Source organism: Dicentrarchus labrax, unplaced genomic scaffold, assembly GCF_905237075.1.
Source record: "Dicentrarchus labrax unplaced genomic scaffold, dlabrax2021, whole genome shotgun sequence".
Classification (NCBI taxonomy): Eukaryota; Metazoa; Chordata; class Actinopteri; family Moronidae; genus Dicentrarchus; species Dicentrarchus labrax.
Window position 1 is genome coordinate 20,467,183 of NW_026136705.1, and position 27,984 is coordinate 20,495,166.

At 40.3% G+C, this 27,984-nt stretch overlaps 1 protein-coding gene across 9 annotated transcripts in view; it reads left to right on the forward strand.

The window, feature by feature from the left end:
- crebrf (creb3 regulatory factor) overlaps positions 1 to 26,432 on the forward strand; it is a 31,936-nt gene extending 5,504 nt beyond the window's left edge. The window contains exons 1-11 of one of the 9 annotated variants that reach the window (XM_051400546.1): positions 1,541 to 1,818; positions 2,763 to 3,089; positions 3,915 to 4,040; positions 5,688 to 5,753; positions 6,701 to 6,876; positions 9,059 to 10,200; positions 10,384 to 10,581; positions 12,065 to 12,254; positions 12,467 to 12,540; positions 12,745 to 12,864; positions 13,638 to 15,215. In XM_051400546.1, the coding sequence (XP_051256506.1) occupies positions 3,006 to 3,089; positions 3,915 to 4,040; positions 5,688 to 5,753; positions 6,701 to 6,876; positions 9,059 to 10,200; positions 10,384 to 10,581; positions 12,065 to 12,254; positions 12,467 to 12,540; positions 12,745 to 12,864; positions 13,638 to 14,035 (2,574 nt within the window). In that variant the 5' untranslated portion in view covers positions 1,541 to 1,818; positions 2,763 to 3,005 and the 3' untranslated portion in view covers positions 14,036 to 15,215. Of the gene's footprint in view, positions 1 to 1,540; positions 1,819 to 2,762; positions 3,090 to 3,914; positions 4,041 to 5,687; positions 5,754 to 6,700; positions 6,877 to 9,058; positions 10,201 to 10,383; positions 10,582 to 12,064; positions 12,255 to 12,466; positions 12,541 to 12,744; positions 12,865 to 13,637; positions 15,216 to 15,238 lie in introns of those variants that run through there. The other 8 variants (XM_051400547.1, XM_051400548.1, XM_051400550.1 and 5 more) reach the window with 8 other exon arrangements.
- Positions 26,433 to 27,984: the final 1,552 nt, after the last annotated feature.

Here is a 27,984-nt window from a genome sequence, read left to right on the forward strand (position 1 = left end):
TAAGAGAGTGTGTGTGCATATGCATATTTATGTGCATAGACAATTGTGCTTGCATGTGCCTTGTTTTTTGTAAAGGTGTTGCTTTTACTGTCGCTGTTGTTGTAATAGTACTACCAATGTGTTTTCTGCCACTTCCTGTCTCTATGCAAAGTATGTATACAGGGCGACTGAGCTGAGGGGTGAGAAGTTCAGTCAGCACCCAGTGAGAGGAAGTGATGTCGTCAACCGGGCCTCAGAGGAGTGGGATTGGTGCACAGTTGTGTGTCAGCTGTTCACTGCAGGGGTCATGTCTCCATGCAGATTCACATTTATTTGTTATGCAAAAGCGCCGAAGGGACCAAAGATCAGTTCGTGTGTTGCAGACGGTACGCGTGAGAGGAGGGTAGAAGGGACGATTAAAATAAAGTTAAAGTTAAGCCTAATGTACTCAGAACAAATCAAATGCTCTCTGAAGGAAGGTGGGGAGGCGGTTGGGTTGGGAAAAGTCGGTACTTTCTGAACATACGGTGGGGGCAGGGGTTTGGAGCGCACCACAAATTTCTCAGAAGCTTATTCTCACAACAACTTCCGGCAGCAGACTGAGAGCTGCTGTGTGCTTTGAGCGCTTTGCTAATGGATTTACCGGTTCGTTATGTTGATTGGACGAAAAGACGGAGAAATATTTACAAATGATTTTATTACCAGTCATTATTTTCTTACTTCATATTATATCTGAAACAATTAGTGGCTTAATCAAAGGTCCAGTGTGAAGCATTAAGTGGCATCTAGCGGTGTAACTGCAGATTGCAACAAGTGTGAAGGAGAAACTACGACGGCTGTGAAACGCATGAAACTGTTTGAAAACCACTGTCTAAAGCCAGTACTTAGCTTGTCCCTGTGGGCTACTGTAGAAACATGGCAGTTTAACAAGACTCCCTGCAAGGTGACCCGTAGCATCTGTAGATATAAAAGGCTCATTCTGAGTTAACAATAACATAATTATTATATTCAGGTGATTATGCACAGTTGAGAATTTATCTATGAATATTTTATTTGATATTTGTTAATAGATTTCTCCTAAATGTTACACACTGGACCTTTTTAATCAATTAGTTAACTGACAGAGTAATAATTAGCAAGTATTTTGATACTCGATTATTTTTAAAGTCATTCCGTAGTTATACCATCTTAACTGTGAATATTCAATGCTTTTCTTTGTTTTATATCATTGTACATTGTTTGGATGTTTTTACTATTTTTTGGACTTTCTATAGAATAAACAATAACAGTTATCAGATTAATCAGTAACACAATACGGTTTCCCTAACTGAACAGTCCACTGTACGCAGACTGCAGGTGAGGTCTATTTGGATAGACTGTCTGCTGCTTGGCACAGTGGATTTCTGCAGTCTGCCCGGGCTGGCATTGCCATAATGATTAATTGGCTCGTTAATGAGTTTACCGCCACAACCTTTTCTACCCTGTCTGTCCTGTTTTAAACCCAGAGTGAATACCTGATTGTCTGTCTCTAGCTTATCATAGTAGGTACCAATAAAATGTATGTTGCTCTTTATACCTTTTATGATTCCTCTAAACTCTGGACTCCTTGTTTGGATCATGAATTCATTATGTAAACTGGACTCCAAACATGGTGCCCATTAGTTCAAATGAGAATCGCTTGCGTTAACTAACATCTTCATTTATTTCCATGTTGTATGTGGTTACCGTGACGATCTACCCTGGTTAAAAGTGAGCCATCTTCATGATACCCAAAAAGGTCAAGCTCAAACACTCATCTTGCTTCATCATACAGGCCCCAGAACATCAGAGTATATTTAGGTCAGTGTGTGAAAGTGAAAGTGAACAAGAGGGACCGAGGAGGAAAGATGAGATTACAATAGAGTAGCAAGGCCTAATGCTAGGCTGATGCTGGTCCAGAGACAGAAGGAAGAGCCTCCCATCCTGCAGTTATTAGTAAACACAGGGATGACTGGAGGCAAACGTTCAGCATTTTTAGAAGCACTGGGACAGATTTTCCAATGATATGTTCCTTTAAAGGACCAATGTGTAAGATTTAGGGGCAATCAGAGATGAAGTTGCAGATTGCGACTAACACTGTTCGCGTGTATTTGACGACATGAGAATGGGCTGTGAAGTGTGTAGAATAAATTACGGGGGCAGTGAAACTTGCAAAAAAAGGCAAAAAGCCCTAAATACAGCCGGTGTTTGGTTTGTCCATTCTGGGCTACTGTAGAAACATGGCGGTTCAACATAGTGGACTCCATGGAAGGTGACGTCTGTAGATTGAAACGGCTCATTATATTCCTATTTACTAATGAAAACATACCTAACTTGCATAATTGCAGGTTAAATTGTTGATTTTAGAGCTACAACAAATTATTATTTTCATTATCTATCAATCTATTAATTGTTTCGGTCTATATCAGAATAAATGTCCACCAAAACTTTCCATTTGTCATATTTAAGTTTTTATGTCTAAACACCAAACATATTCAGTTAACTTTAATTAAAGACTTAAGAGAAACAGTTTCTTTAACATATTATAAGTTGATTATCAAAATTGCTGTTAATACATCACAGTTCATCCTGTTGCAGTTTGGTGCGTGAGAGAAACAAGCAAACTCAGCAGCTGTGGTTAAAATGTACTTGCATGTTACTGTTCTTCTTCTTTTGCTCCTGTCTCTTTTGATTCTTATACTTCTATACTACTTATACTTACTTCTTATACTTGCTCTGTTTGCTCTCTCCGTTTTTTACCACAGACCTGAAGCATACAGCCTACCACACCAGACCACAACAGACCAGACCAGACCAGGTTGAGCCCAGTTACTAACCCCACCTCCCCTCCCCCATTTCCCCCAAGCCTTGAAGGCTGCATCCACCAGCGCTCAGCAATCGTCTCATTAAGCAGTAATTTATTGCGCTCATTAGACAACATCACACCACTGGGACCGGACAGGAGGCCCAGAGGTTCCCCCCACTTGAGCTCTAAGCTGTGCCTGGCGATGCCTCAGGTAAAAGGAACAGAAGAACGGAAACGTTGCCGTCACTGGTACACACAGGTTGCCTACTGGACAGTTTTCAAAAGTGTGAGAGTCTGATTATTTCTGTTATTTGAATACTTATATAATCAGCCAAAATGTCTGAAACAGAATGAAAAACCACAATGTTGTTAAATCCTTATAAGTACAACTAATATACACCTCAAACTAAATTGACCAAATAAAAAACTGACCCAAAATCCAGTGAACAGATAGAAACAAAGGAGCTTTGCAGAAACCAGATACAGACGTAGAGTATCAGAGATGTGAAACATAGTTCAGCTGTGTTGAAGGAAGCGAGCGGCTGACCCTGGTCCAGTGTGACGTCTGTAACCGCTGCATCCAAACAGCTGCTGCGGGCAGATGGGCTAACAGTGAATGTGTTAGTGAATGAATATGAACTCTGGATCCTTCTAAAAATACGTATGAAATGTCTCAACTGAGTTGAGTGTGAACATAACTTTGGATTTTTTATTCTCTGTGGTACTGACTTAATAGAAACATTACACAATCGGCCTCAGGAGAAGACGATCTTGGCCCCCTAAGTGGTTTTCTTTTTTAAATGATGCTGCTCCTTTTTTCCTTTCTGCTCCGTATTTATCTCATTGTGGTTCATATTAGACACTACAATGACATAACAGACAGTTACTCAGAAGTATGTGGTATCTTAAAAACAAGACACGTCAGAGTAATCCTGGGTGCCACCTTTTATAATGTGAATCTCTGTATGTTTTTGTGAATGACATGTATTAAAACAAACAATTACACTTAAAAAGTTAGTTTGTTAGTTTTTATGAGATTTTGTCTTTTGTGTTTATGACGATTACTATTTTTTGTTCACTACGTGTTTTTTGTCTTTCTGTTGCGTTGCAGCCTAGCGTCAGTGGGATGGAGCCTCCCTTTGGGGACGCCTTTCAGAACTACTCGTTTGCTGACCAGGCCCTGACGAGCACTGATCTGCTCGCCACCAGCTCTGACCCAGATTTCATGTATGAACTTGTGAGTGGCTGCACACACACACACACACACACACACACACACACACACACACACACACACACACACACACACACACACACACACACACACTATATAAACTAATATAAAATAAAGTAAGTAAATATTTCTTTGTACAAAGGTTACTATCACCCACACCTGTATGTACAAATATATAATTATGTATAACAACACACACACACACACACACACTCACTCATCTCACTACTAGACGGGCTCAGACGTTGCTAACCATCCTTTGAACCTGACTTCTTTTCAGATCAGTCACAGCTGCTCATGCTGCGCTGTCACTGAGCTGCATCTGAATGAAGGATCCAAGTTTAAAGATCACCAGTCAAAGTTCACTTCTCCTCGTGCGTCACACATTTGACATAAATAGTTACATATATTCTCAAACACACCTTTTTTTTAATCACTTTTTTGCAACTTACTCACAGGATCTTTTGTCATATATTCTTCTTCCTCTTTGTCACTTTCATCATCTTCTTGTATTTTGACAGCCGGTTCATGAGTTAGGAAAAGGGACATGGCAAAATTGTGAGAGTTTGTCAGTTTACAGAAACCAGTTTAGAACTGAGCCACTCCCCCCTTTTGCCAATTGGCATTAATACAAACACACACAGGCAAATATAAAATAGGAAAATTTGACATTTTTGTGGACTGACTGACAGAGCCAGTTATAGAGCTGCTGGTCAAAGCTGAAAATGCTTCTCATACTAACTGATCATCAAATCATTCTGATGTAGCTTCTTACTGAATCTGTGTAGTTTGGGGTTTAGTTTCCCTTCAGTTATCAGCGTTTACTGATTTCAGCTTTCAGTCATCGATGCTAGCTGAACAATCGTGCTGCTGCCACTTCACGTTAAAAGCTCTCCACTGGCATATCAGCGATAGCCTTCTATTGTGAAGCTCCTATAGTATATCACATAGTTAGCAGAGCAAAGTTTGCGTTGCTATTCTTGGTCAGTGGATCAGTTTTAAATGTTGCAGCGTATATAGTACAAGCTGAAACAGCCGCAGTTGAGATGTTAGATGAAGACCTACAGACTACAGGCTCTTAATGTGGTTTTCGCGAGTTTCCAGCACACCTCCAACACGTCAAGGTAAACAGCTTCTTTTACCTTGCCATGCTGTGCAGTGGAAAAACACTCGCACTGAGCCAGCTTGAGTGGCTTGAGTGGTCACAGTTGCTCACGGCTCAGCTCTGCACGAGTATCCCCACCCGTATCAAAAAACAATATTAGGTTACATGGTACACAGCACACAAGCTCCCAACAAACACCAGAGAGAGTTCAAAGAACAGTAAGTGGCACAGCGATATATTTTGTTTTTGATCCTAACTTATTAGTATTTAAATAAATAAAAGACAACAAAAACACACACACTGCAACATTTAAATTAAATACAAACAGGGAAGCAATTAGGTTTTGAATCCAAAACAGAAGAGCTTTTAGTTTACTAGGACTCCTGCATAGCATGAAGCCAGTGTTATGGTGTTAAAAACACCTGTGCTTTCTTTGCTATAACAAAATGTCTGCACAGACGACAGTAGACCTTTTTCAAAGCAACCATTTTGACATGAAACACAGGTGTTGCCAATGATACTAATTAAGGTTCTGTTCCATTCAGGTCAAACAGAGTCAGGGGACTGCTACTGGGCATGTTGGCTCACTGGAAAGACTCTGCTACACTAAGGTGTTTACCCTACTATTTCATGTCAAAACGGCTGCTGTGAAAAATGTCTGTAGGCCTTCTTCACAGCAAACTATATGTAAATTGAACATTTTAAGGGTGGGAGTAAATGGAGAGTCCCTTGCATCCCTCATACTGTGTATGTTAGTGAAAGAGAAAAACCTTCTCTTTCACTCATATCAATAATCCCAATCATTTGTTTGCTTAAAATACTTTTGATCACGTCACCGTTTACTGTTTTTTTTAATCATAGTAATAGTAGGGATAATTGTATGAATTTATATTATGTACTAAGGTCAGCTCAGCTGCCAGCATGGCATTTAAAACAAAGAGGCCTGTGCCTAATTGTTCAGCAGCCGTGTGACATTTGCCAGACTCACAGGCAAACAGACAGCTCACCTGTCACCACTCATACTGTCAGCTCCAGGTGCCCGCCTCAATTTACTGTCAACTGTAGTCCAAACAATAGTGATCACTGCCGTGCTCTCAATTTCTCGCACCATAGCAACACATTAATGGGTGATTGGGTGTTAGATAATCTGCCATCTTCTTCAACCCTGGACCGACATGGTCTCGGTAAACTCTTTTACTATATGTAAAATAAAGCTGCAGTATTTTGTTAAGATCTTCTCTATCTGTCCTGTAAATACATAGAAGGATCTGATCCTGACAACCAGGAGAACAACTGTGTTGTCTCATTTTGGGCAAATTCAAACGCTTCTGACAGAAAAACAAATTAGAAATGTCGTCACACCTCAGCTTCATAGACATTCCCCCACCAGGCATAGTCTGAGTTATGAATTTATAGAGAAATGATTTCTGCCGAAAAGTTCTTATGACAATGTTGTGATAGTAAAATGAAAACAAAAAGTAAATTAAATAAAATTAAAGCTACAACATCTAACCCGCCACCTGCTTGACTCACCTCCACTTTTTCCTCCTCTTTGCAGGACAGAGATATGACCCACCGGCAGAGCCCCTGTGGGGACAGCATGGTGGGGGTTGGCGATGGAGGGAAGGAGGTGGAAGGTTGCGTGGATCAGCTCATGGGTCTGGGCGAGTGTGAGACGGTCTACAGCAGCTCAGCGTTTGAACAGTGGGACACCTACTGGGAAGACCTCACCAGGTACTGGATTATTTATTTATGCGCTGTAGCTTATTTTAAGTCAAGTTTAAAAACAGCCACAAGTAAATGAGACATAACAACATGCTGATGAATTTAATGAAAGTCACGCACACAGTTGAAGTGGGTTATGTTGCGGATATTTGTGCCTAATATTACCTATGAATGGATCTTGTACAATAACTACAGGAGGTTTAGTGTCCAGAAGGTGTTTGTTTGTGACTTATCAAGCCTGTAGACTAACAAGCATTGTCTTGTGTATCCAGAGCCTGATATAGCTTATCCCGCTGTGCCATAGACCTCCATTATTATCCCTAAAAAATTGAAAACACACCAATGAGCCACACTGTTACACTGGGTGACATGTTCCTTCATTATAATGGGTAGACTATTTTGAGCCAATATCATATACACTATCCCGCTTTTGTAAATAATCACTAGGGTACCAAACATTTGCTAATGTGCTGCTGAAAATACTCCACTTTTCTCTTGCTCAAGAAACATTTCATAAAGAAATTCACTGCCCAGCTGTTTAAAGAAATTAAAGAAAAGACAAGAAAGTAAGAAAGATATATAATAACATCCAGTGTTATCCTTTAAAATCAAAGACAAGGCTATTACACTTCGTACGCTCCCTCTGAATGAACTCGGTTCTGTATGAAACAGACAGTTTCTGTCCTAGTTTTTCTATGGTGATACTGTAGTTTGAGTGATCACATTGGGAATATTAAATAAATAAAAGAAGTGTGTCTCATTTGTCACATAAAAGGCTCAGGCCTGCACCTTCTATTCACACAAATGTGTATTGCAATTTCCCAGAGGCCAAGATTATTTCTTCAAACTGCTTGTTTTGTCCGACCAACAGCCAAAAGCCCAAGAGTATCAATTAACAATGGTTTCAAACGGAGCAAAACCTTGCGTTTGAGAAGCAAATGTTTGAAATTTTTGCTTGATAAAATGCTTAATCGATTGTCAGAATTGTTGTCGATAGTTGTTTTCAATAATTAATAATCAGCTAATCATTTCAGGACTAGCTGAATTGCCTGAATAAAGAGGGTCGTGGCACAGAGGAGGTTGTACTCAGTGGTTCCCTGCATGCTGTGGGCTCAAGATGTCTGTAGGAAAACTGCGAGCAGATGAGAAGTCAGTCTGTGAGCGTTATGAGATCGGACATGTGCCTAAAGGTTTTTATAGCAAGAGAGATTACCGTAACTGACAGGTTATCGTCGAGGCAGGTCATCTTGGCCTGACACAGGCAGGCTGACAGTGGGTGATTTGAAACAGGTAGTGGTTTTGCTTCAAGGCAGGGAGTGGTAGAAGAGGTCTGTAAACAACAAAGCAGCTGGCTGCCGCAGTCTCCTGAGATCTCAGGTGATGCTCCGTCTGTCCTGCAGTTATCTTGATGCTTTGCTGCCAAAATAGTTTGTGCACCCTCTGCTCGGATGTTGAGTGTCAGCTGAGGGCAGAAAACAGTTCCTGAAGTCTAAAGGTTGTTATTGTTGTTGAGGTGGAATAGTGCTGGCTCTTGCAAGGTTAGGGGTATCTGCTGCTAGAAGGGTTGACTGAGGTCATGTATAAGTAGAACAGAGGAAAGTGCTGCATCTTTTGGCTAATGAGTGAGTCATTCTTTACAGCCTCGACTGTCCAGATTAGTCCCACACTACTGTCTGCTAGCTGTGTTATGGAGCGTGTTTCTGGGTCAGAAGAAGTCATACTCTATTTGTGTGTTCTGATGCATCTTTGCTCCTCACTGCGGTTTAACTAAACAGTAGTTTTCTTCACCTTTCTTCACCAAAGAGACACATACAGCAGTGTGTGTGTGTGTGTGTGTGTGTGTGTGTGTGTGCGTGCGCCATCAGCTGTAGTGCTAAGTCTGGCAGTCTGAGGCACAGATGCATCATTCATATTTCAACTTAAACAACAAACAATTCAGTATTACTGAATGAATCTCTCAAATAGTTTGCCTACTAACTGAGTGTTCCTTTGGTATATATTATAAAATGTCAGAAAATACTGAAATAGTCCAAAGTGATGTCTTCGAATGTCTTGTTTTGTTCAAATATATTTACTTTACAATCTAAAGCAGAAATAAGTAGAAGATCCTTATCATGTTTTGGATACTGTTGGATTTTAGGGGTTATTCACAATGAAAGCTTTCACTGTTGATTGTCTCTGTGCTTGGCAGATACACACGGCTGGCCAGCTGTGACATTTGGGGCACCAAAGAGGTCGATTTCCTTGGATTAGATGATTTCTCTAGTCCCTACCAGGATGAGGAAGTGATTGGTCAGACACCGACGTTGGCTCAGCTCAACAGCGAGGATTCGCAGCCTGTGTGTGAAGCACTCTACCCCCCTGCTGACCTGACCCTGCCTGCCCCCCAGCCTCAGCTTCAGCCGTCCCAGTTTCCCGGTCACAGTAAGAGACCCCTGGTCCCTGGCCAAGGACTGGGCCCTGGCTCTGCACGGCCCTCCCCAAGCTCCACATCCTCTTCCCGTCCCACCCGCAGCCTTCTCCCAGACTTTCCTGAAGGCTCCCAAAAAGCCACCAGACCTGTCGCCTCCAGCACCGAGACCATGGCCAAGACCCAGACTCTCCTCAGTCTCACCCAGGACTACGGCCAAGCTCAAACCAAGCCCCAGGGGCGAGGAACGAAGATGGCGGCCCCAACTTCTCATAGCGCCGACTTTGTGCGTAAAGCCAAAGTCCGTGTGAGTGCTGTGCAGAAAACTCAGCCCGACAAGCCCATCCAGACACATTTTGAGAGGTCAGATCCCCCTGTCTCCCAGCCCCAAGACGAGAAGGCCTCCACTTCGGTGGGACTTCCTGCTGCTGCTGCAGCCAGTGGCTCTAACAGTCTGTTGAGTTTTGAGAAGAGGGCAGAGGTCACAGTGAAGAGGGAGATGCCTGTAGGCTGGTCTGCTGCCGTGCCTCAGCTTGTTGAGGCGAGCCAGGCCCTGGAGGGCAGCACCTCTGGGCTCGTGAGCGGCGGCGATAGCGTGGCGGGGGCTAGTGGTGGCGTTCTTGTTGTCGAGGGCACGGAGAAGAGCAAGGAGGAAGAACACAACTACTCTCTGTTCCTGACCCGCAGCAGACTGGCCGGCAGAGCCCAATCCCAGCTGGAAGAGGATGAGGAGGAGGACGAGGAGGAGGCGGAGGAAGAGGAGGAGGAAGGGGATGTGTTGGAGCTAGATGACGAAGACCACGATGAGGGTTTCGGCAGCGAGCATGAGCTGTCCGAAAATGAGGAAGAAGAGGATGAGGAGGAGGATGAAGACTACGAGGCAGACAAGGACGACGACATGAGTGATGCCTTCTCAGAGCCAGGTAGCAACCCGTCATCTTCATGTTTATGGTTAAGACATATGTGACCAATCACTGGCCATTTTGTTACTTATTTATTACTTAAATGATTACCTCTTAAATTATTGCCTCCATTTCCTCTTAATTACTGTCTGCCTGTGGCTCTGATTTCCTCCCTATTCTCTTATTTTCTCCCGCCTCCACCAGGCTGCGACATGGAGCTGATGGAGGACATTAAAGGCCTGACAGCAGGAGTCTCCAGCCGGAAGAGAGGCAAGCGTCGCTACTTCTGGGAGTACAGCGAGCAGCTCACCCCCTCCAAACAGGAACGTATGCTTAAGCCATCTGAGTGGGACAGACACACGCTGCCTAGCAACCTGTACCAGAAGAACGGGCCTCTCCATGGTATACATACATACACACAGACACACACACATACATGTATATGTATGACTGCACAGTGGAGCAAAGTATTAATACAAGCTGGCATTGCAGGATATAAGCCTTGGTTTAGGACTTAATATAATAATGTTTAGTCCAAAGCTTTATGGGAATCTTCAAAGGAACGACTTAATTTTACACAAAATGAAATCATCTTTTGGATTATTGTATTTTTGGTGCTTTTTTGGGGGGTTTCATTTCACTGCCTCCATCACAGCATAAAACGTATCATATATGCCTTTTAGTGGCGACCGTAGCTCAAGCTTTAAGTGGGACTGTGACGGTTTAGATTTTCCACAACAGCAGCTGCGCACAGCATGCTGCGGTGATACTGTAGTTTGAGTGATCACATTGGGAATATTAAATAAATAAAAGAAGCGTGTCTCATTTGTCACATAAAAGGCTCAGGCCTGCACCTTTTGCAAAAAAAACAAACAGTGGTAATGAAAAGCGAAGCCAGCAAAGTCTTTCTCTTGCATTCATGGGTGTATTTTTGTAATTCTTTTGTTGGTATGTAGAGGATGAGTCATATTGCATTTTGATCATTTCGTAATGTTTTTCAAAAAGAAAAAAGGCACTTCAAGCTTTTGGCGTTTGAAAATTCAATAATAACTAATGGGTTGTGGTCCAACATACAGTAATTATTTTCTGAACCGACATGTTATAGATCCACCGCAGGTGTCAACAACTGTGACTGAATGGAAAATGGCAGTTTAAAGTCTGTTTTCTGCTGACAGCAATGAGAAAATGTATTCAGTGGCAGAGTTTCCCCCAGGAAAAGTTACCGAGGACGAGGTGCCCTGCGGCTGCGCTTCATCAGCCCGAGACTGGGCTAACGTTGTTGAGCCACGAATATGAGCAGTCTCTATCTCATCGCAATCGCTTCCAGTATTCGGACGTCTGAAAAAAAAAAATGTTTTGGCCTTGACATTATCTCTAAATGTCAAAGGAAGTATCCGTGTTGCTGACTGGCTAGCTAGCTAAGGTTGCTAGGTAAAATTAGCTTGTGTTTTAAGTTTTTACAGATGTTGCTTTACAATCATTATTCCAACTTAACTGCCCCACTGTACTTTAAAAGCTTAAAAATAATTTTTTAAAGTAGTTCTCCAGTGCTTAGGACCAGCAAGGGAGTCTGTTTAGGCCTGACAGGCTGTCAAGCTTGCAATACACTGGCAGAAACCCTGAGTGAACAGAAAAACTGTGAAAAATTCTAGTTAATTCTCCCACTTCAAATTGAAGAGAGGAAAAAATAAGGAAAAGGAGTTTTTGCTCATAGAAGTGCAAGAGAAAGTTTCACGATTGATTTATCATGTGATTGGGTGGTTGTTTCTTATTCCAGTGTGAAGCGTGAAGTGCATGCAATTGCATTGTTGATCCTCCAGCTTCTAGCAGTGACATACGATGTGCTCGTCATGTCTAATAATTCTTTCTGTTGGTTGTCATGAAGGAAAGTATATGCTGAAGAAGTCTCGCCGCACAGACGTTGAAGACCTTACTCCGAATCCGCGCAAGCTGCTGCAGATCGGCACCGAGCTCCGCAAACTGAACAAGGTGATCAGCGACCTGACCCCTGTGAGTGAGCTGCCGCTGACCGCACGACCTCGGTCCCGCAAGGAGAAGAACAAGCTGGCATCCAGGTAAAGCATGCACTCACATACAGTACGTACACACCAGATTGACACAGATGTTTTTTGTATAATCACGCTGACCTCCACTGCAGATTCATTTACAAAACTTTTCCCTTCGCTATCAATTTGGGAGCAGTATGTCACGTTTTCGAGTGCTTACTGCTCTGGTCCTCTTTCCCGTTATGCATCAGTTAACTTCCCTCATCTGTTGTGTTTTGTAGAGCTTGCCGTTTAAAAAAGAAGGCCCAGTATGAAGCAAACAAGGTGAAGCTCTGGGGACTGAGCACAGAATACGGTACGTCATTTTTACACCAAATTCATCAACGTCTGCACCCTTTTCTTCATGCCTTTTTAGTTCATTCTCAAATGCATAACTAACTCTGTCTACTATATCTATTAATAATAATGATGATAATGTACCTGTACCTATTTTTAAGATTTGTCAAATTTAAAATTGATCTTATCACCATTCAGTATTTTATGTTCATGCTTTCTGTAGATCGGCTGCTGTTTGTGATCAATACCATTAAGGAGGAGATCGTGGCCCGAGTGGAGGACTCTTCTCCGCGTCCAACCAACATGACTGACACTCTGGAGCATCTCATCCAGGAGACACTTGGTGAGAATAATTTACAGCTCACTGGTCACACGAAACAGACATTTTAATTAACAATACGTTTTGAAAGATGATTAAAAAATACCATTTAATTTAAATGATTAGTATCATTTCAACTAACTGCCTCTGTAAATATGACAGTTTAGTACACCCAGTGGTTATTGTCAACTGTTGTCTAGTTCAAATAGTCTTCAGCTTCCCATCGAGGCTATTTAACCTTTGAGGCACCTTAGGGGACCAAACATGTACATTCTGCCTTTTTGATTTGTTTGATTCTCAATATATCGGTCAGTTTAAAGGCTAATTGTATGAAACTTGGCCAGGATTTGTTTTTTATTATTATTTTTAAAATTCCATGATCCCCTCTATTGTAAGTTGTATAGGATAGAAGATTCGCATCTACACCTACACCCTTTCACCTCGGGCCCGACTTGGACACATTGACTCCCATTATAACCACATATTTTTGATACACTGTAATCCTGACATACTATAATGCTTTTCCCATGAATACCTAATAAATCTAAGCCACTACCTTCAAAATACAGGGTCCCCCCCCCCAAACCACCAGGGGCAGCAAAGCTTCATCACATAAAGTTTCAATGGAGGCCTGGTTCTCTTACCTTGCAAAATGCACCATAAAAGTGTGTGTGTGTAGGTGTGTGTGAGAAAGAGAGAGAGAGAGAGAGAGGGAGAACAAAAACAAGCACATAAAAAACAAGCTCTTATGAGGACATCAGGACTTTTTTTACTATAAAACTGTGTCCCCATATGAGGACGCAGGGTTGCAGGAGGCTATACTACAGCCAGGTTCCTGCCAGGGCACTGCAGCTCAGTGGAGGAAGAGGAGGAGGAGGAAGAAGAGGAAGAGGCAATGGAGGATGACACCTCTCCATGGAGACCAAAAAATGGGGAAATCCTGTGGTCTCCCACACATGAAGAGTCCCTGCCATTTGCCCAGAGGACCGTCTGCAGCCAGCCTGGTCCTACAAGCCTGGGGCCAGGTCCATGGTCAGGAGGAGGAAGAGGAGGAGGAGGAGCCACAGCCAGGGCCCTCCAGAAAGCAGAGGCAGTGTGTCTTGTGCCCACAGTGCAGAAGGGTGTGGACAAAAGTGCGCCAAATGTTGAGCACATGCATGTAAAATGCACATCAAATCAGTGGTTTATGCCTTGAATTGTGAACACACGCACATGACAATACACATGACATCTTATGACAAAAAGGGCACAAAAACATAAGAAATATAGTAAAAACTTTATATCTATGGTTAGGTCTGAAGTTGTTGAAAAAATTTGATGCGGTGAAAGTGAAAAAAAAAATTTATATATGACCTTTTTATTACACTTTTATGAGCGACCATTTTGGGTCCCAAGGTTAAAAAGTTTTTTTTCGAATAAACTATCATTGCTCCCAAACTAATAATGCATCCAAATCAATGTTGTTATCAATTATTTACCTAGTCAAGGCTCATCCCAAATATTCCACTTTGCACCTCATTTTTGGAAAATATTCATATTTAGTCTTTTTCCATTGAGAAAATCAGGTGTTTTTATGACACAACGGGCAAAAAACATTGTACATTTTTAAAAAAAAATCTATGGTTAGGTCTGAAGTTGCTGAAAAGATTTGATGTGGTGAAAGTGAAAAAAAATATTTATATATGACATTTTTATTACACTTTTATGAAGGTTAAAACTTGTATGTTCATTTTAAAGGTGCCTCAAGGGTTAAACACTGGAAGGTTATCAGCTCTTTATTTGAAGATTATATATCAAATAATACAGTATATCCATCTTGTAAGGGAAGCAAATAGGGACTTTATGACAATTTTTTTTTACTGTGTGGGAAACTTTAAATGTGGTCTTAGAGAAGAGTTAATTAAATCCTATTATATACAGAAAAAAAGATTTTCAGAGGGAAAAAATGCAGTCAGAATTTTAAATGTTGGTTATATTATGAAACTAAGATTTAGATATGATATTATTCAAAATAAGATTCAACATAATCTAAACTGAGCTAAATTAAACTTCAAAGTAGTTTAAAAAAGCAGATGACAACAAATAAGACAACAAATCAGTCAATTATCATCAACCCAGAGAAGATAATCCGTCATATTATGAACAATGATACAAATCAGAAAATAATATAGAGGAAATGAATAAATTTTTTAAGGATATCATATCCTTAAAATATATATATACTATATATATAAATATATATAGTGGCCCATTTATCTGAAAAAAAAAAAACCCAATCTGTTTAAAATGTTATTCAGGCAGGTTAATGACACTAATAAAGTATATTTAAAGTCTAAATTCATATATTTGCTTTAGACAAGTAATGTGAATGTCTCTTTGTGTGTCTCTGTTCTTGCAGTGGCATCACCTGTTGCTGGGCAGACTTCGGACTTCGTCAACAAGATCTTGGATAACACAGGGCGCGGCGATCCCACCGGCGGACTGGTCGGCCTGCGAGTCCCCACCTCCAAAATCTAGACAAACCGCAATCCACTGAAAGGAGTGGACCAAATAATACCACCGTGCTGTCCCATTGTAACTATGCTCCCCTCTGCATGCCCCTCCAACCCAGAGTACATACACATTGTTAGTCACACAAACACACATACCACTCCCTGTGTGTATGTATGTGTGCTTGTTTTAGCCATGCACCTGTATGGCGTACACCCTAGCTTTCTGTCTCTGCACACCGTGCGAGTCAGTGCGTCACTGTCTCCCAACCCATTGTGAGCGTATGTTGGGAAAAGCGCCTCTAAAAGCAAGGGATGGTTAGGTGTACAGCTAATAGCACGTTCTAAATCCACTGGTGATTATTAGATGTGTTTAACATAGCATTGTGTAGGGTCGGTTCTGTTGAAGATCTGCTTCTAGGGCTGAGATGGAGACAGTCACACGAGTGTAACCACTGGAATACTTTCACACAATTTTTTTGAGGTTGAAACGACAGAGGAAGAATTGTTACACGTCTGACACCATCAAAGGTTGAAAAAGTTCCAGTTATCATTTCCTACAAGAGGTTTACCTCACATGGCAACAAAAAACAACAACTCCAGGATGTGAAATTGACCCACACAAGTAAAGTACTTCGATAAAAAAACTGCTTTGGTTGCCAAAACAGCTGCAGAGAAAAAAAAAAGCGGCATGCTCCGAGGCGTTTTCGGGGTGGCAGGAAATATTTTGTATTGAAGGCCTCAATATGTTCATGCCATCCCATGTTTGCCAATCAGGTCAGCTGGTGTTAAAATATAGGAGTTAACTTTTAGCAAATTAAAGCTCAAAACAAAAAAGTAGTAGAAGCTGAAAGTTTGAATGAGACTTAAATGAGACTTTAATGATTAAGCGACAGACATCCTGCTGGGTTGAAGTTTTCTACGGGCAGGAGGAAGCTTAATGGCTTAATCCTGACGACGTTAACTTAAACAACAGGAAATAGTTGACCATGCGGAGAGGAAGTGCATGTAGTTTGGTGCTTTTTGGCCTTGTGCTGGTTATAACTGGACTGGGTGAAACGGGGCATTTTGCCAGTATGGTAGCGGATTGTGAGGAAGATGATGGTGGTGATGTTGAAGATGATATAAACAGTGATCCATCTCCTCTAGGAAACTGTACATAAACGTGTCTCCCAGTGAAAAACGGCACCGGCTACCCTTTTTGTACAGTAGAGATGACCAGGCTAACAGTTTGGTGTGTTCATACTAGTGTTTGATCAGAGTTCTATTCATTGTGCCTTGTGTATGTATGTGTGTGTTTCTGTAGGTCTGAGTGAGTGAGTGAGTGAGTGAGTGAGTGTGTGTGTGTGTGTGTGTGTGTGTGTGTGTGTGTGTGTGTGTGTGTGTGTGTGTGTGTGAGAGAGAGAGAGAGAGAGAGAGGGAGAGAGAGGGAGGGACTGAATGAGAAGAGGTGATTGGTCTGAACTCCCTGAGGTCCAGCCAAGGAAAGGACTACTTTACACTGAGGGAGATAGTTAGTGAATGTGAGGAGGGTGACACGTGGGGGAGTATGTTGTGTATTTCAGTTGTCTAAAGATATTCTGAATGTACATAAAAGAAATGGAAGCTCTCGTTGCGTGATGCCACAGAGTCTGTGTATATAGGAGGGCTCTGCAATAGATTACTTTTGGTTTTTGGTACTCTTGTCTTTAGGGATTTTGGGGGTGGGGTAACAGATATTTTTCGTTTAGAGTTACAAAAAAATATTTGCACACTATATTTTGATTGTTTTTTGTACCAAAGACACATGCAACGAAATGGCGACCAGCCAGTTAAAGTAAGGTTTTGCACAGCTTACCTGACGCCGTATTGAATGTAAGAAATGTGGGAGGGTCAGGGAACTTCATTGAACTGTGAAATTAGCTTGGGTCCAATTCTGTACAGAAAAGGAACATTCATTCATTTTCTTTCTTCCTTTTTTTTTTTTTACGGAAAAATTAACCCCATCTATGGGCTTCTCCAGTAGATTTGTTGCTTAGCAAGCACTTCATTCCTGGACTGATTCCTCCCTCCACATGCTAATTATGTTAATGGCGCTATCTAGGACAAAAAACCAAGAGCGCTAGTAGATAAGCTATGTTACATTTTTGCTTGTTTGTCAAAATGTCACCAACAATAACCAAAATGTTTTGTTCTTGTGTCACTTGATTTCTGTATGTAGACGAGGTCTAGTTCATCAACAAAATATTAACTAAATTGTGTTTTAAAGTACTGTATATAGAAATATCTATCAATGGTGAAATGCCACTTTTCATGACAATTGATTCATTTTTAAGCATGACACATTTCTAAAGCCTATCCTTGCATCGAGAAAGTTAGAGGAAAAAACACAAAAACCAAAAAAAAAGGTTCTTGTTATATTTTTGTACTTTAGCTGCCTGCAAGCTTTCCTATTGGTTTGGAAGTATTTGTTGATCAGATTCTCCAAGTGGAGACAAGGAGATGTGGAGGAAAAGAGGAAAAAGGTCTTAACGAGCAGCCAGTCAAATCCGATAGTTTGATATATAAACCGACACTTTACCCCTCTGGTCTCCTTGGAGTTAAATGACAGAGAATCAGGACTGGATTTATTTAAAACATAATGCAGTAAAGCCATGGTCTAGTTTGAATGCTCTATAAAGAGAATGAGGACATGCTGTCTGTAGCGAGGACAGGGACGTGTCCAGGAAAGCGAGACACTCAGAGGACAACAGCGTGGAGAATGTGAGGGCAGATGAGGAACCAGCTGCAGTGTTTTAACAGATGCTGTAAGAAAGCCAAAGCCATCATATTTTTGTCCCAGATGATCTGGATTCAGCACTGTGCATCGTTAGATAGATTTTTCACGTGTATTCCCTCTTAAACCTGTCGAATTGAAGTCGGTTGAATTTTGAATTTCTTGGGATTGGCATTGCTGCCTTTTGAGGTTGCATTGCTGAATTTAATCTGCCTGGCCTTGCTTTCGGTCCTTTACACCCTTCCGGACTCGTCACAGCTGCAAAGACATGACTTTGTTTACCAAAACACACACACACACATTTACAATGTCCAGGCAACAAATTGGCAACGTGTCCAACCTTTAAAAAAAAAAGTAATGCATGATGCCTGTATGCTTGCCTCCCCGCTGCTGCCATTCTTAGGAATTTTGAGATTCGACCAGAATTTGTTCGATTAGCAGGTAAAATCCAAACGACTGCATGTTTTGACAAGGCTGAATTCAGAAAGTACTCCTTCACAGAATGAACTCTGATGTCTGATGATGGTGATGCAGAGCTGTGGTCTTTCTGTATCGTGTGATTGAATAACAGCTAGTGCTAAATATATATATATATATTTTTACTGTTTTCTGTTCCGTCTAAAAAGGGAGAAATGGTGCTTTTTTCTGAAACTAGAATGATGAGTATCCATGATTCTTATTTGACTTTTTAGTCTAGTTGTAGCCTAATGACTTGCTCTCCCCTACCGTCCATAGCTATTTTCTTAGTAGTGATTCATTTTTGTAAATAGACTATAAGTTAATATGTATCTTCTAAATGTTAGATATATGTATAGAATACTCTATCTTATATGTTTGAAAACAAAAGCACTTTGTCCAAAAAAGGAAAAAAAAAAAAAAAAAAAAACAAAACAAAAAGAAAAGAAAAGCATTTTTTTTCTTCCATTTGCTGCTAAAAAGGCCTGGTGTGAATGCTGCAAGTGTACTTGACGACTACTTGCTAGAATAGGTCTATTACCTGACTTGTCTAGGTCTATAAACTAGCGAGGAATAGGTGTACGGCCTGGCGAGGGTTCGATCTACATGTTTCTGGAGCCATGTGATGATATGAGGTGTTGTCTGAGAGCGTATCATTGCTTGGCTTTGGGAAGCCCAGTGTCTTGACAGGATAGGTATATTTCCTGGTCAGGGGATAGGGTGTTTGTGGTCTTAAAAAAAAAAGAGGGTTTTGATTCCAGGGCCCCTACATTGATCCTGATGCTGACCCCCTTGGCGTCATGATTCATTTGCCTTCAGTAGAGGTTTCCTATGGAAAAACTGATTCTGCTTTGGCTTCCTCTTCAGGGTGATGTACAGTGTAGACACATTTCTCCAGAGAGCTATATTGTTATCATTTGTAAACTGATTTCTACTTGTGACTTAATGAGGAGGGGTTTAGCCTGGGGCGGCCAGGAAGAGCCCGTTTGAAAGATGTTGTTCCGGGCCGCCTTGGGGGAAGTTACTATATCACTGTACTGTATGGCAAGCCAATTACAAATGGAGACTCAATCCGGACACTTATTGCCTTCTTAAATAACTTGTCACATACACACAAACAAAAATAACATGGCAACAACGTGTCAGTTTCCAAAGGGGTCTGCCCGATGGTTTCTGACATTGTTGCCAATATACGGTCAACAACAACAACAACAACAACAACAAAACCATCAGCCTGATTAGCTCAAAACAACCTTGACTGAAGAAACAGACGTGGTGAAATATGTCTGAAGAATGGCTTCAAAGATTTGAACTACTTGTACTCAGCTGTGTCTTTTGGGACAATATTTGAAGCATTTTTTCAGCTACAGTTTTGCCCAGGTCTGTTAGGGGGTCAACAGTGGTTAAAGGGCCGCTGGTTGATGGACCGTAGATCGGCTCAGCGGTGCGGCCGACAAGAGAAGTGTGTGTGTTTTGTTGTCGATCACAAGGCTGGTTCAAGAAAGAGTCCTCACAGGTTTTTACATTTAACATGATAGGCGCAAGCTGTGCAACTTTACATTCAAACCAGGAGACTCTGTGGCATTTTAACAGTCAAGGAGTGAGTGAAAATCCACGCCAGTAAAACTATTCCTTATTCTTTTTTATTTCTGATGACATAAATCCTATACAGTCAACTATTAAGCTAATAGAGTGTGTAACTTTGTGCTACTCTTGTCCAATAAAAGCTAAGTGGTTCCATAAAGCTCTTCTTCAGCAAATCAGGGTAATATCGTTCTTCTATCTGACATATGTGATGACATATAAAATCAAAAGAAAATATATTTATGTATTCCAATTATTGTCGCCATTCTTTACTCTGTACAAATATTTTGTGTGTGCGTGCGTGCGTGCGTGTGTGTGTGTGTGTGTGTTATGAATTATCAATGTCAATCAATATAGTGCAATGCTCTACACAAACTGAAAACAAAAGGCCAACAGACTTGTCACAAAGAATTCACAAAGATTCTCCAAATCGGCGTTCGAACATACGACAACATACATACAACATTCTCCTCTCACGAAAGGATCTGACTCTGATTTCCAGCCGTGATCCAACTTCGGGTTTGTCACATGGTGCTGATAACTATCCACTATCCCAGAAATAAATCCATGAATTAAAATGGCATTTGCATTCAAATATACTCACAAATAACCATTTCATTTGGTTATTGTTCCCAATAACTCTCATCAGACCAGACCTCCCTGTTGGACCAATCAGAGGAAGATTCTCACACTGATTCTTGCTCTAAACAACAAAACAATTGTGATTTCTGTATTATTGATCTGTATGATCATTATTATTGAGCATACCGTTATTTATTTTGTAAAAGTCAGACTCTTGGATTTGATACCACTGCCCAAACTCAAAGATGATCTTCATTCCATTTGAGAGGTACAAAATATTCCCCAGAACTGCTAAATAAATACACATAATTGGTGGTGTTATATTGATTTAAATACCAAGTGGAGTTTCCTCATGATGTTAACGCGAAGAAATAATTTGATTGCAATGCAACATATTGGTTTAAATTAATCTTGTGTATTCAAGAGCTATCTCAAGAGGAAATACTCTGCAGTGCTTTGTTTATTGTTTCTGTAATTTTGGAATAATTTCCAAGAAGTTTCCTTGAAAGAATTATGCAATTAATAGCAAAAAAGGGGAAATTGATAATAATGATACACTTCCAGTTAATCAATTGTATTTTTAATCTGTACTAAACAGGTCAGCTGAAGATGCCAAAAAATTGAAATTTGTCTACAAGCAAACATATAATTCACATTTATGGAGAACAACTATTTACTTACTTTATTTATTTATTTAGGTTTAAAGCTGCACTTATCAATATTCTGTATAAAAAATGATAAATTCACTGCATGTAAAGTGAAAGGTGCTGCTCGGTGTAATGAACACACAGAATTAAGTAAGACTTTGCAGTTCCCCTCAGCTCTACTGAGCGTTTTAGCATCTTTCAGCTCTTTGTGGCCGCCATTTTTACTGTTTCGGTTCAGTCTAATGACTCAACAACAGGCAGTTGTTTTCTAGGAACAAGCTCTAAAACTAACCCCACTGTGCACTAGCCGTGCAGCACCAACGGCAGACAGACACAGTTAGAAACTAGTTGGTGAACCCAGTGGAGCATTTACTCACAGGAGCTGGTGGAGACCAAAAACAGAGCTAGAAGAAGAGTGACTATTGGACAAAACAAGACTCCAAACGAATGCTAACGTCTTTATAAGTGAAAGTATGTCAGTGTTGCGTTTGCAGATTGTTGTAGCTGTAACGGAGCAGTTCAAGCATATTCCTATTTTCCCTATGATTTTTTTTACCAAAATACAGACCATAGTTGTTTCCAAGAAACTTCTTAGCGGTTTGTTTGCAAATGATGTAATTGAAAGATAAGAATATTCTTGTCTCAATAAATTGGGTTTTTTAAATAAATAGAAATGACCTCCTGTTGGCCGTGATGTCAGATCTCAGAGTCTGCCTTTGAGCTTCTTTTGAGGCATTTAAATTGTTTCCTGTCTTGTTTGAACCCATGTGGGCTGCCCCCCCTCGCTTGTAAATACACCTCATCTTCAGAGGCTGTATGCTTACCACCCTCCACACTTTTCCCTGTGTAAACTAGATACATACAGAAATGTACTGAAATGCAGTGGGAATGATGTTTTCTGCATGCCGATTCCCCGCATAGCACTGAGAGAATCAAGTGACGTCTGGAGTTCTTCGTAGATTGGGAAATAATTTGGCCAATCATCAGAAAGTGTCTCCATCGTCACAAAGTTTGGTCACTGTACTCTCAGTTGAATGATTTCATACTTGCTGCTATTAAATGAGCACAAACAGATTTTCGATTTTTGGTTTAGAGTGTCCACGACACAATTAACAGTATATTGTTAACACACACCCCGTTTGTTTTATTCCACACCTTTTTCCTACAACAGTCGGAAAAAAAACCAACAGTGTTACTCAACTTGCACTTGGTTTTTACATTTACAAGGAGAAAAAAATAACAATACTTTGAATATGATGCCTGCTGAACCAGGTGCCTTAATCAAATATATGAGAACACAAATCTGCACCTTCTGTCAGTCTGGAGGGGGTTTCCCTACAGAAACAAGGGGCTGGGTTTCCCAAAACATAAAGTACCTAAATGAAATGTAAACCTCATTTTAAACCCCAAATAAATGCTTTTTTGTACAAGAATCCGCCTTTAACAGCCGATAAGTTTGTCATGTATGGACAGAAAGAATTTCCCTTTTAAAGCATTACTTAAGAAGAGCATAAATGACAACTTGTGAACTGAATTGATGCTGTTTTGGGAAACCTGGTTCTGTTTTTAACTCTTTCTCTGCCCACTACGCCACGTTATTGTGTTTTCTGTATTGGCTGCTGCTGCTATCACCGCTGGTGTGTCCGTGTAGAGAAGAGCAAACTTCCACTGTGTCTGAGGCAGAGGGAGACCTGGGCCTGCTTTTTACCTTGTCAATTACAATGTATTCTTCTTCTTCTTCAGTGGTTTTGACATGGAGCACTGTGTTGCTGCCTCTTGACCTTTTTGAGAAAGAAAAAACAAAAAAAACAAAAACAAAAAAGCATAAAACAGAACATTTCCGTTTCTTAACTTTGCTAATATGAAGTGCCAGACCCTCCTTGAAGTCAGTGTTGGCACTGAGTCGCTGGTTGCGAATGAAGCGACAAACTGAGCATGGAGGTAAACTGTGGTGCTAATCTGTCTGTGGCTGGGTGCTAACATGGCTGTGTTAAAATAAGCTGTATTAGCCATATTATTCCTTCTGTTGATGACTCTGGTCAATCTCGTGTTTCTGACTGCTGCACTGCTGTATGCTGACATAGCGAGGTATAACTCTGCTGCTGCTGCTTTGCTGATGAATGTAGACTAGTCTTCCTCAGCAGGATCATACAGACAGATGTGAGTGTCTGGTGGAGCTTTTTTCCTGTTGTTCTGCTTCCTGTTAGACATTGTTTGGAACACAGAGGGAGACTCTTGTCGTCAGGATCCAGAAAGATCATGAATGTTGTATCTTTAATGGCCGCTGTCCTGCTTATGTGTTTAAACCTTTTTTTTATTTTTTAAAGTAATATTATGGTTTGATATTTATGCTCTGACTCTGTCAAAAGTTTGCACGTTTGAATTTTCTTTTCCTAAATTATATTTGAATGCCTTTTTCCCTGATCCCAGTGTTTATACCATTTATATGATATTTATTTGTTTCGTCCTATAAATTAACATGTAAGCAGACAATTTGTTGAAACTAGACTTTATAGCTTTCCACTGAAGCAGGCTTTACCCGGAGTCAGAGACTTCACAGGCATGAATCAAAGTCACAATGAAACCAGAAATTACTTTTCTTACATATTTTTTTATTTACATTTAATTTTACATAAATGTACATAAATTATTTACTTATAGGTGTCATATTGCCTCATCAAGTACCATAAATACTATTTTTGTACAATCCTGCCTCTGCGTTCTGGAGATATAAATGGTTAAAAAGACAATCATTAATTAAATATGAATTAAACAGTAAAGAACCCACCAATAAACAGATTGTAAGACAATGTTGTTTGACAATAAAAAGTCAGATTAGTAAAGTAGAAACCAACTAAAACAAAAGAATTTCAAATAAAAAGAAGAGTGCAGAAATTAAAATGGATATGACCCGTGTTACTTCTGCTAACGACACACATCAAAGACAGCACTGTCTCTTGTCCTCAGAGGAATATAAAATTTGACCATTTTAGTAAATGCGCTTACTCGTTTTCTAGCTGAGAGTTGGATGAGAACATCAATCATATCTGTACTTTAAATATGACGCTACAGTCAGCAGCTGGTTAGCTTAGCACAAATACTGGAAAAAGGGGAAACAACAAGCCTGACTGTCCAAAGTTCAACAGCATCCACCTACCAGTACCTCTAAAGCTCACTGATGAACATGTTATATATTGTTTTATTTGTTTAATTAGCACAAAATAAAACTGTAGAAACAAATCATTTGGCAGAGGTTAATGCGCCAGACTATTTCTTGGCACGGGGCAGTGACTTCCTGAAGTTGTGAGACTCCAGTTGTTGGCTGTGATTCACACAAAGAGCAAAAATGAACAAGGGATTTAGTCATTTTCTCTAGTGTGAAGGGAGATATTTACAGATTTGTGTGGATTAATCTTCTGAAAGTAACACGTAGACTTTTTCACCAGATTCATCCATTAAAAAAAATACAATTTTCCATTAAAAAAAAAACATTTAAAAGATGATACACTCGAAAATATGACACATAGTGGCTGTAGTTATTTCTGTCTGTTTTTACCTTCCTGTTCTTCAGTATCTTATTACTTTATACTTTTTCTGCAGCTTCATTGTGACTTTGAGCCATCGTCGTCTGTGAAGCCCATGAAGGGTTCTGTCATTGGAGGTTTCAGGCTCCGGGCTCATTGAGTCTGCGGAGCACCTCGCCTTGACACAACTCTTCTTTTGTCAAGACTCTGGACTGAGGATCAGGTGCTCCATGGCCTCGGAGCTCAGGTTAGGAGTTGGCTTGCCTTCTCTCTCTAACTTTGGTGGGTGAATTTTGAAAAAATTTGCTCAGTTTTCTGGGAAAACTTCACTGCGCCAGGGATGTTTTGCCCCCTTCTGGGTGCTTTTTTTATGTTTCAGAAGGGCTTTGGTTCGCAGTTGTCTTGTCAGGGAGTTCCTGAGATTAGCCAGGGGTCACTAAAGGCTGGTGGGCAGAGACCCCTCCCCCTTCCCTGCAAAGAATGACGAGGGGGGATTCGTTTCCTCTTCTGCAGACTGACTCTTCTGCAGAAAATGACAAAAACTAAAAAAAAAAAAAATCCTCTTTCCAAATCTACACATGTCCAACTCATCCAACACTGCAATGATTTACATCTCCCTCCAGACTTGCCAAAATGCATGGAGCGAGAGACATTTAACAAGAAAAATGTTTATCCTAAAGCATCTATTCTGCTTCTTTTTTTTTTTTCTTTCTTTCAATTTTGATAATAACAACAAACAGTAACAGACAATTTTATAGGAAATCCATACAAGTCCAAACATGTAGAGGATGTGGGAGGTATCGGTCATCCTGAGCTCCACAGCTACATGCCATTGTTATGATGCTTCTGGTCTTGTATGGTAACTTATTTGATTAGATCAACAGCATGGGATCTTTCTGTAGTTAGTCCTGTGTGTGTTCCTCTCCCCAGTCTCAGTAGGAAGGCTGTACTTCATTGCTAAGTGCTCTACAATAGATCTCTTGGTGATTATAATTTCATAAAGAAGCAAAACCTGCAGAAAGTGTATCCTGCTGAAACTAACTTGATCCTCTCTTTAGCAATGACGTCTATATTTGTAGTTCACATATATGCCTGTTCGAATACAATATCTTGACAGTTGTTATATTTATGTTGTGTAATAAATGTTGTGCTGGGTTTGTACTTTTTGTTTTATCTAACTTTTTCTTTTCGTTTTACATTGTATTTTTTTTTTCTTTCTTCGAGGCACAGTGGGTGGCTTTATGCACAGGCATGGAAATCTAAAAGATGTTTTTGTTTTTTTGTTTGTACTGTAACAACTCATTCTGTTTCAGAGCTTCTGACAGTTTTTGTCTCTGGCTGCTCGACATCCTGCGGACACCTGCCCTGAATCTCTGTTGTGTTATTGTGCCTCTCTCTTTTTCTTTCTTTCTTTCTTATTTTCTTTTTTTTTTTTAAATCATTCTTTCTGTGTCGTATCAGCCGGGAGTTGGTACCACAGCTCTGCTTGTAACCACAATAGTCTGATTATGTTTATTGATTTTAATATCAAAATAATAAAACCATTAGCACCCCATCCTGACTCTTCTATGTTTGATTGGTTGATGTAACTGTGTGATTATACCTTTTAATGTGTGATTCACACTATTGGAGATTAATCCAGTTTTAGAAAATAAGATGAAACTCTCCTGTTAAGTCTTTTGTGAGAAGCAGGGTTACTGAGACAGTCACATAGTCTTTATCCACCTGAGGAGAACCAGCTGCTGAGCGATCTATGCAGGTTGGTTTGCTGTGATCCAACAAATCCTGTGAAAAGACCCAAACCAACAAAGTGTTAATCTGTTCCTCAATACTGTCTGACTGTCTGTAACAAGCAGCCCCAAATCAGTTTGTTCCTACTGGAAAACAATGGTTGGAAAAACAGAAGCAAATAAGATTTACTTTAGTATAATTTGGTGCTTTAGTAAGTATTTACTTCACCATGATGTTTTGTGTGGGATTGATTTAACATAAGCTACAGTGCTCATCTTCACCCAGTGTGATGTTTCTTGGATAACAGTGACGGTCTATGGGACAGAGGAACAGACAGTAGTTGTTAGTAGGATCAGTTCACTGTTGTTGGTCTGTGGGATATTATACCTGAAATTTAATGTGTTTAAATGTTATTTTTTTTCAAGCTTAATGTACAGAGACAGTTGAAAAGAGACAAGAAATGGGGGGGAAAGAGAGGGTAAGACATGCAGCAAAGGGCCGCAGGTTGGACTTGAACCCAAGCAGCCCCACTACGTGGGGTGGCTCCACCGACTTATTGTACTTACTGTAAAGAATAATATGATAATATTAATAATATATATAAAATAAGCAGCAAGAATTAAAGGTGACATATCAGCATACTGGATAACGGGTTCAGAAGTACGATTACACTGATGACAGCGCTACAGTACAAAACCAGGAAAATAATAAACATAAATAAATAAAGTAATTATAAATGACAAAACATGGCCATACAGTATTTCAGTTTCAATTCAGTCTTCAATGGGTTTTTAGCACTTTATATTCGTCACAAGGGAAATATGGACACATATTAAGTATTAATATTAGTTTGATCTTATAACCATTTGAGTGAAATAATTAAGCCAAAGTAAACCACAATTTTACACAAACAATCTCAAAAGCAACTGAGGATAAACAAAACATTTGGCACCCATCCACGTCACTATTTAATTCCGAGAAAGCGGTCCAAGGAATTAGTCCAAAGTTGTGTTCAAAGTCAAAGAAGGGAATGGGAATGTGTTGGATCGTGTGACTGAACACAGGAACAATGTGAGTCTCCGGCTGCAGTGTAGCCGACCGCGCTGGCAGGAGCATTATGATTGTATTGTATTGATAAGCACACACAAAAATGGTGCTAAAGAGCACAAAAAGTGGTTTGTTGGCTCGTAATCACAGGGGAACCCCTTTTAGTGCTATACAGAACAATTAGAGGTACCATATAGTACTATTTAGCTTCAAAATTGTGGTTCTTTCTTTAATTTCTAGCTGATCTGACCTCTGACCTTTGTGAAGAGAGGGAAGTAAAAAGGCATGAACGTCAGGTTTTTAAGTTAGTTGGTAGATGTAAGTAGCAG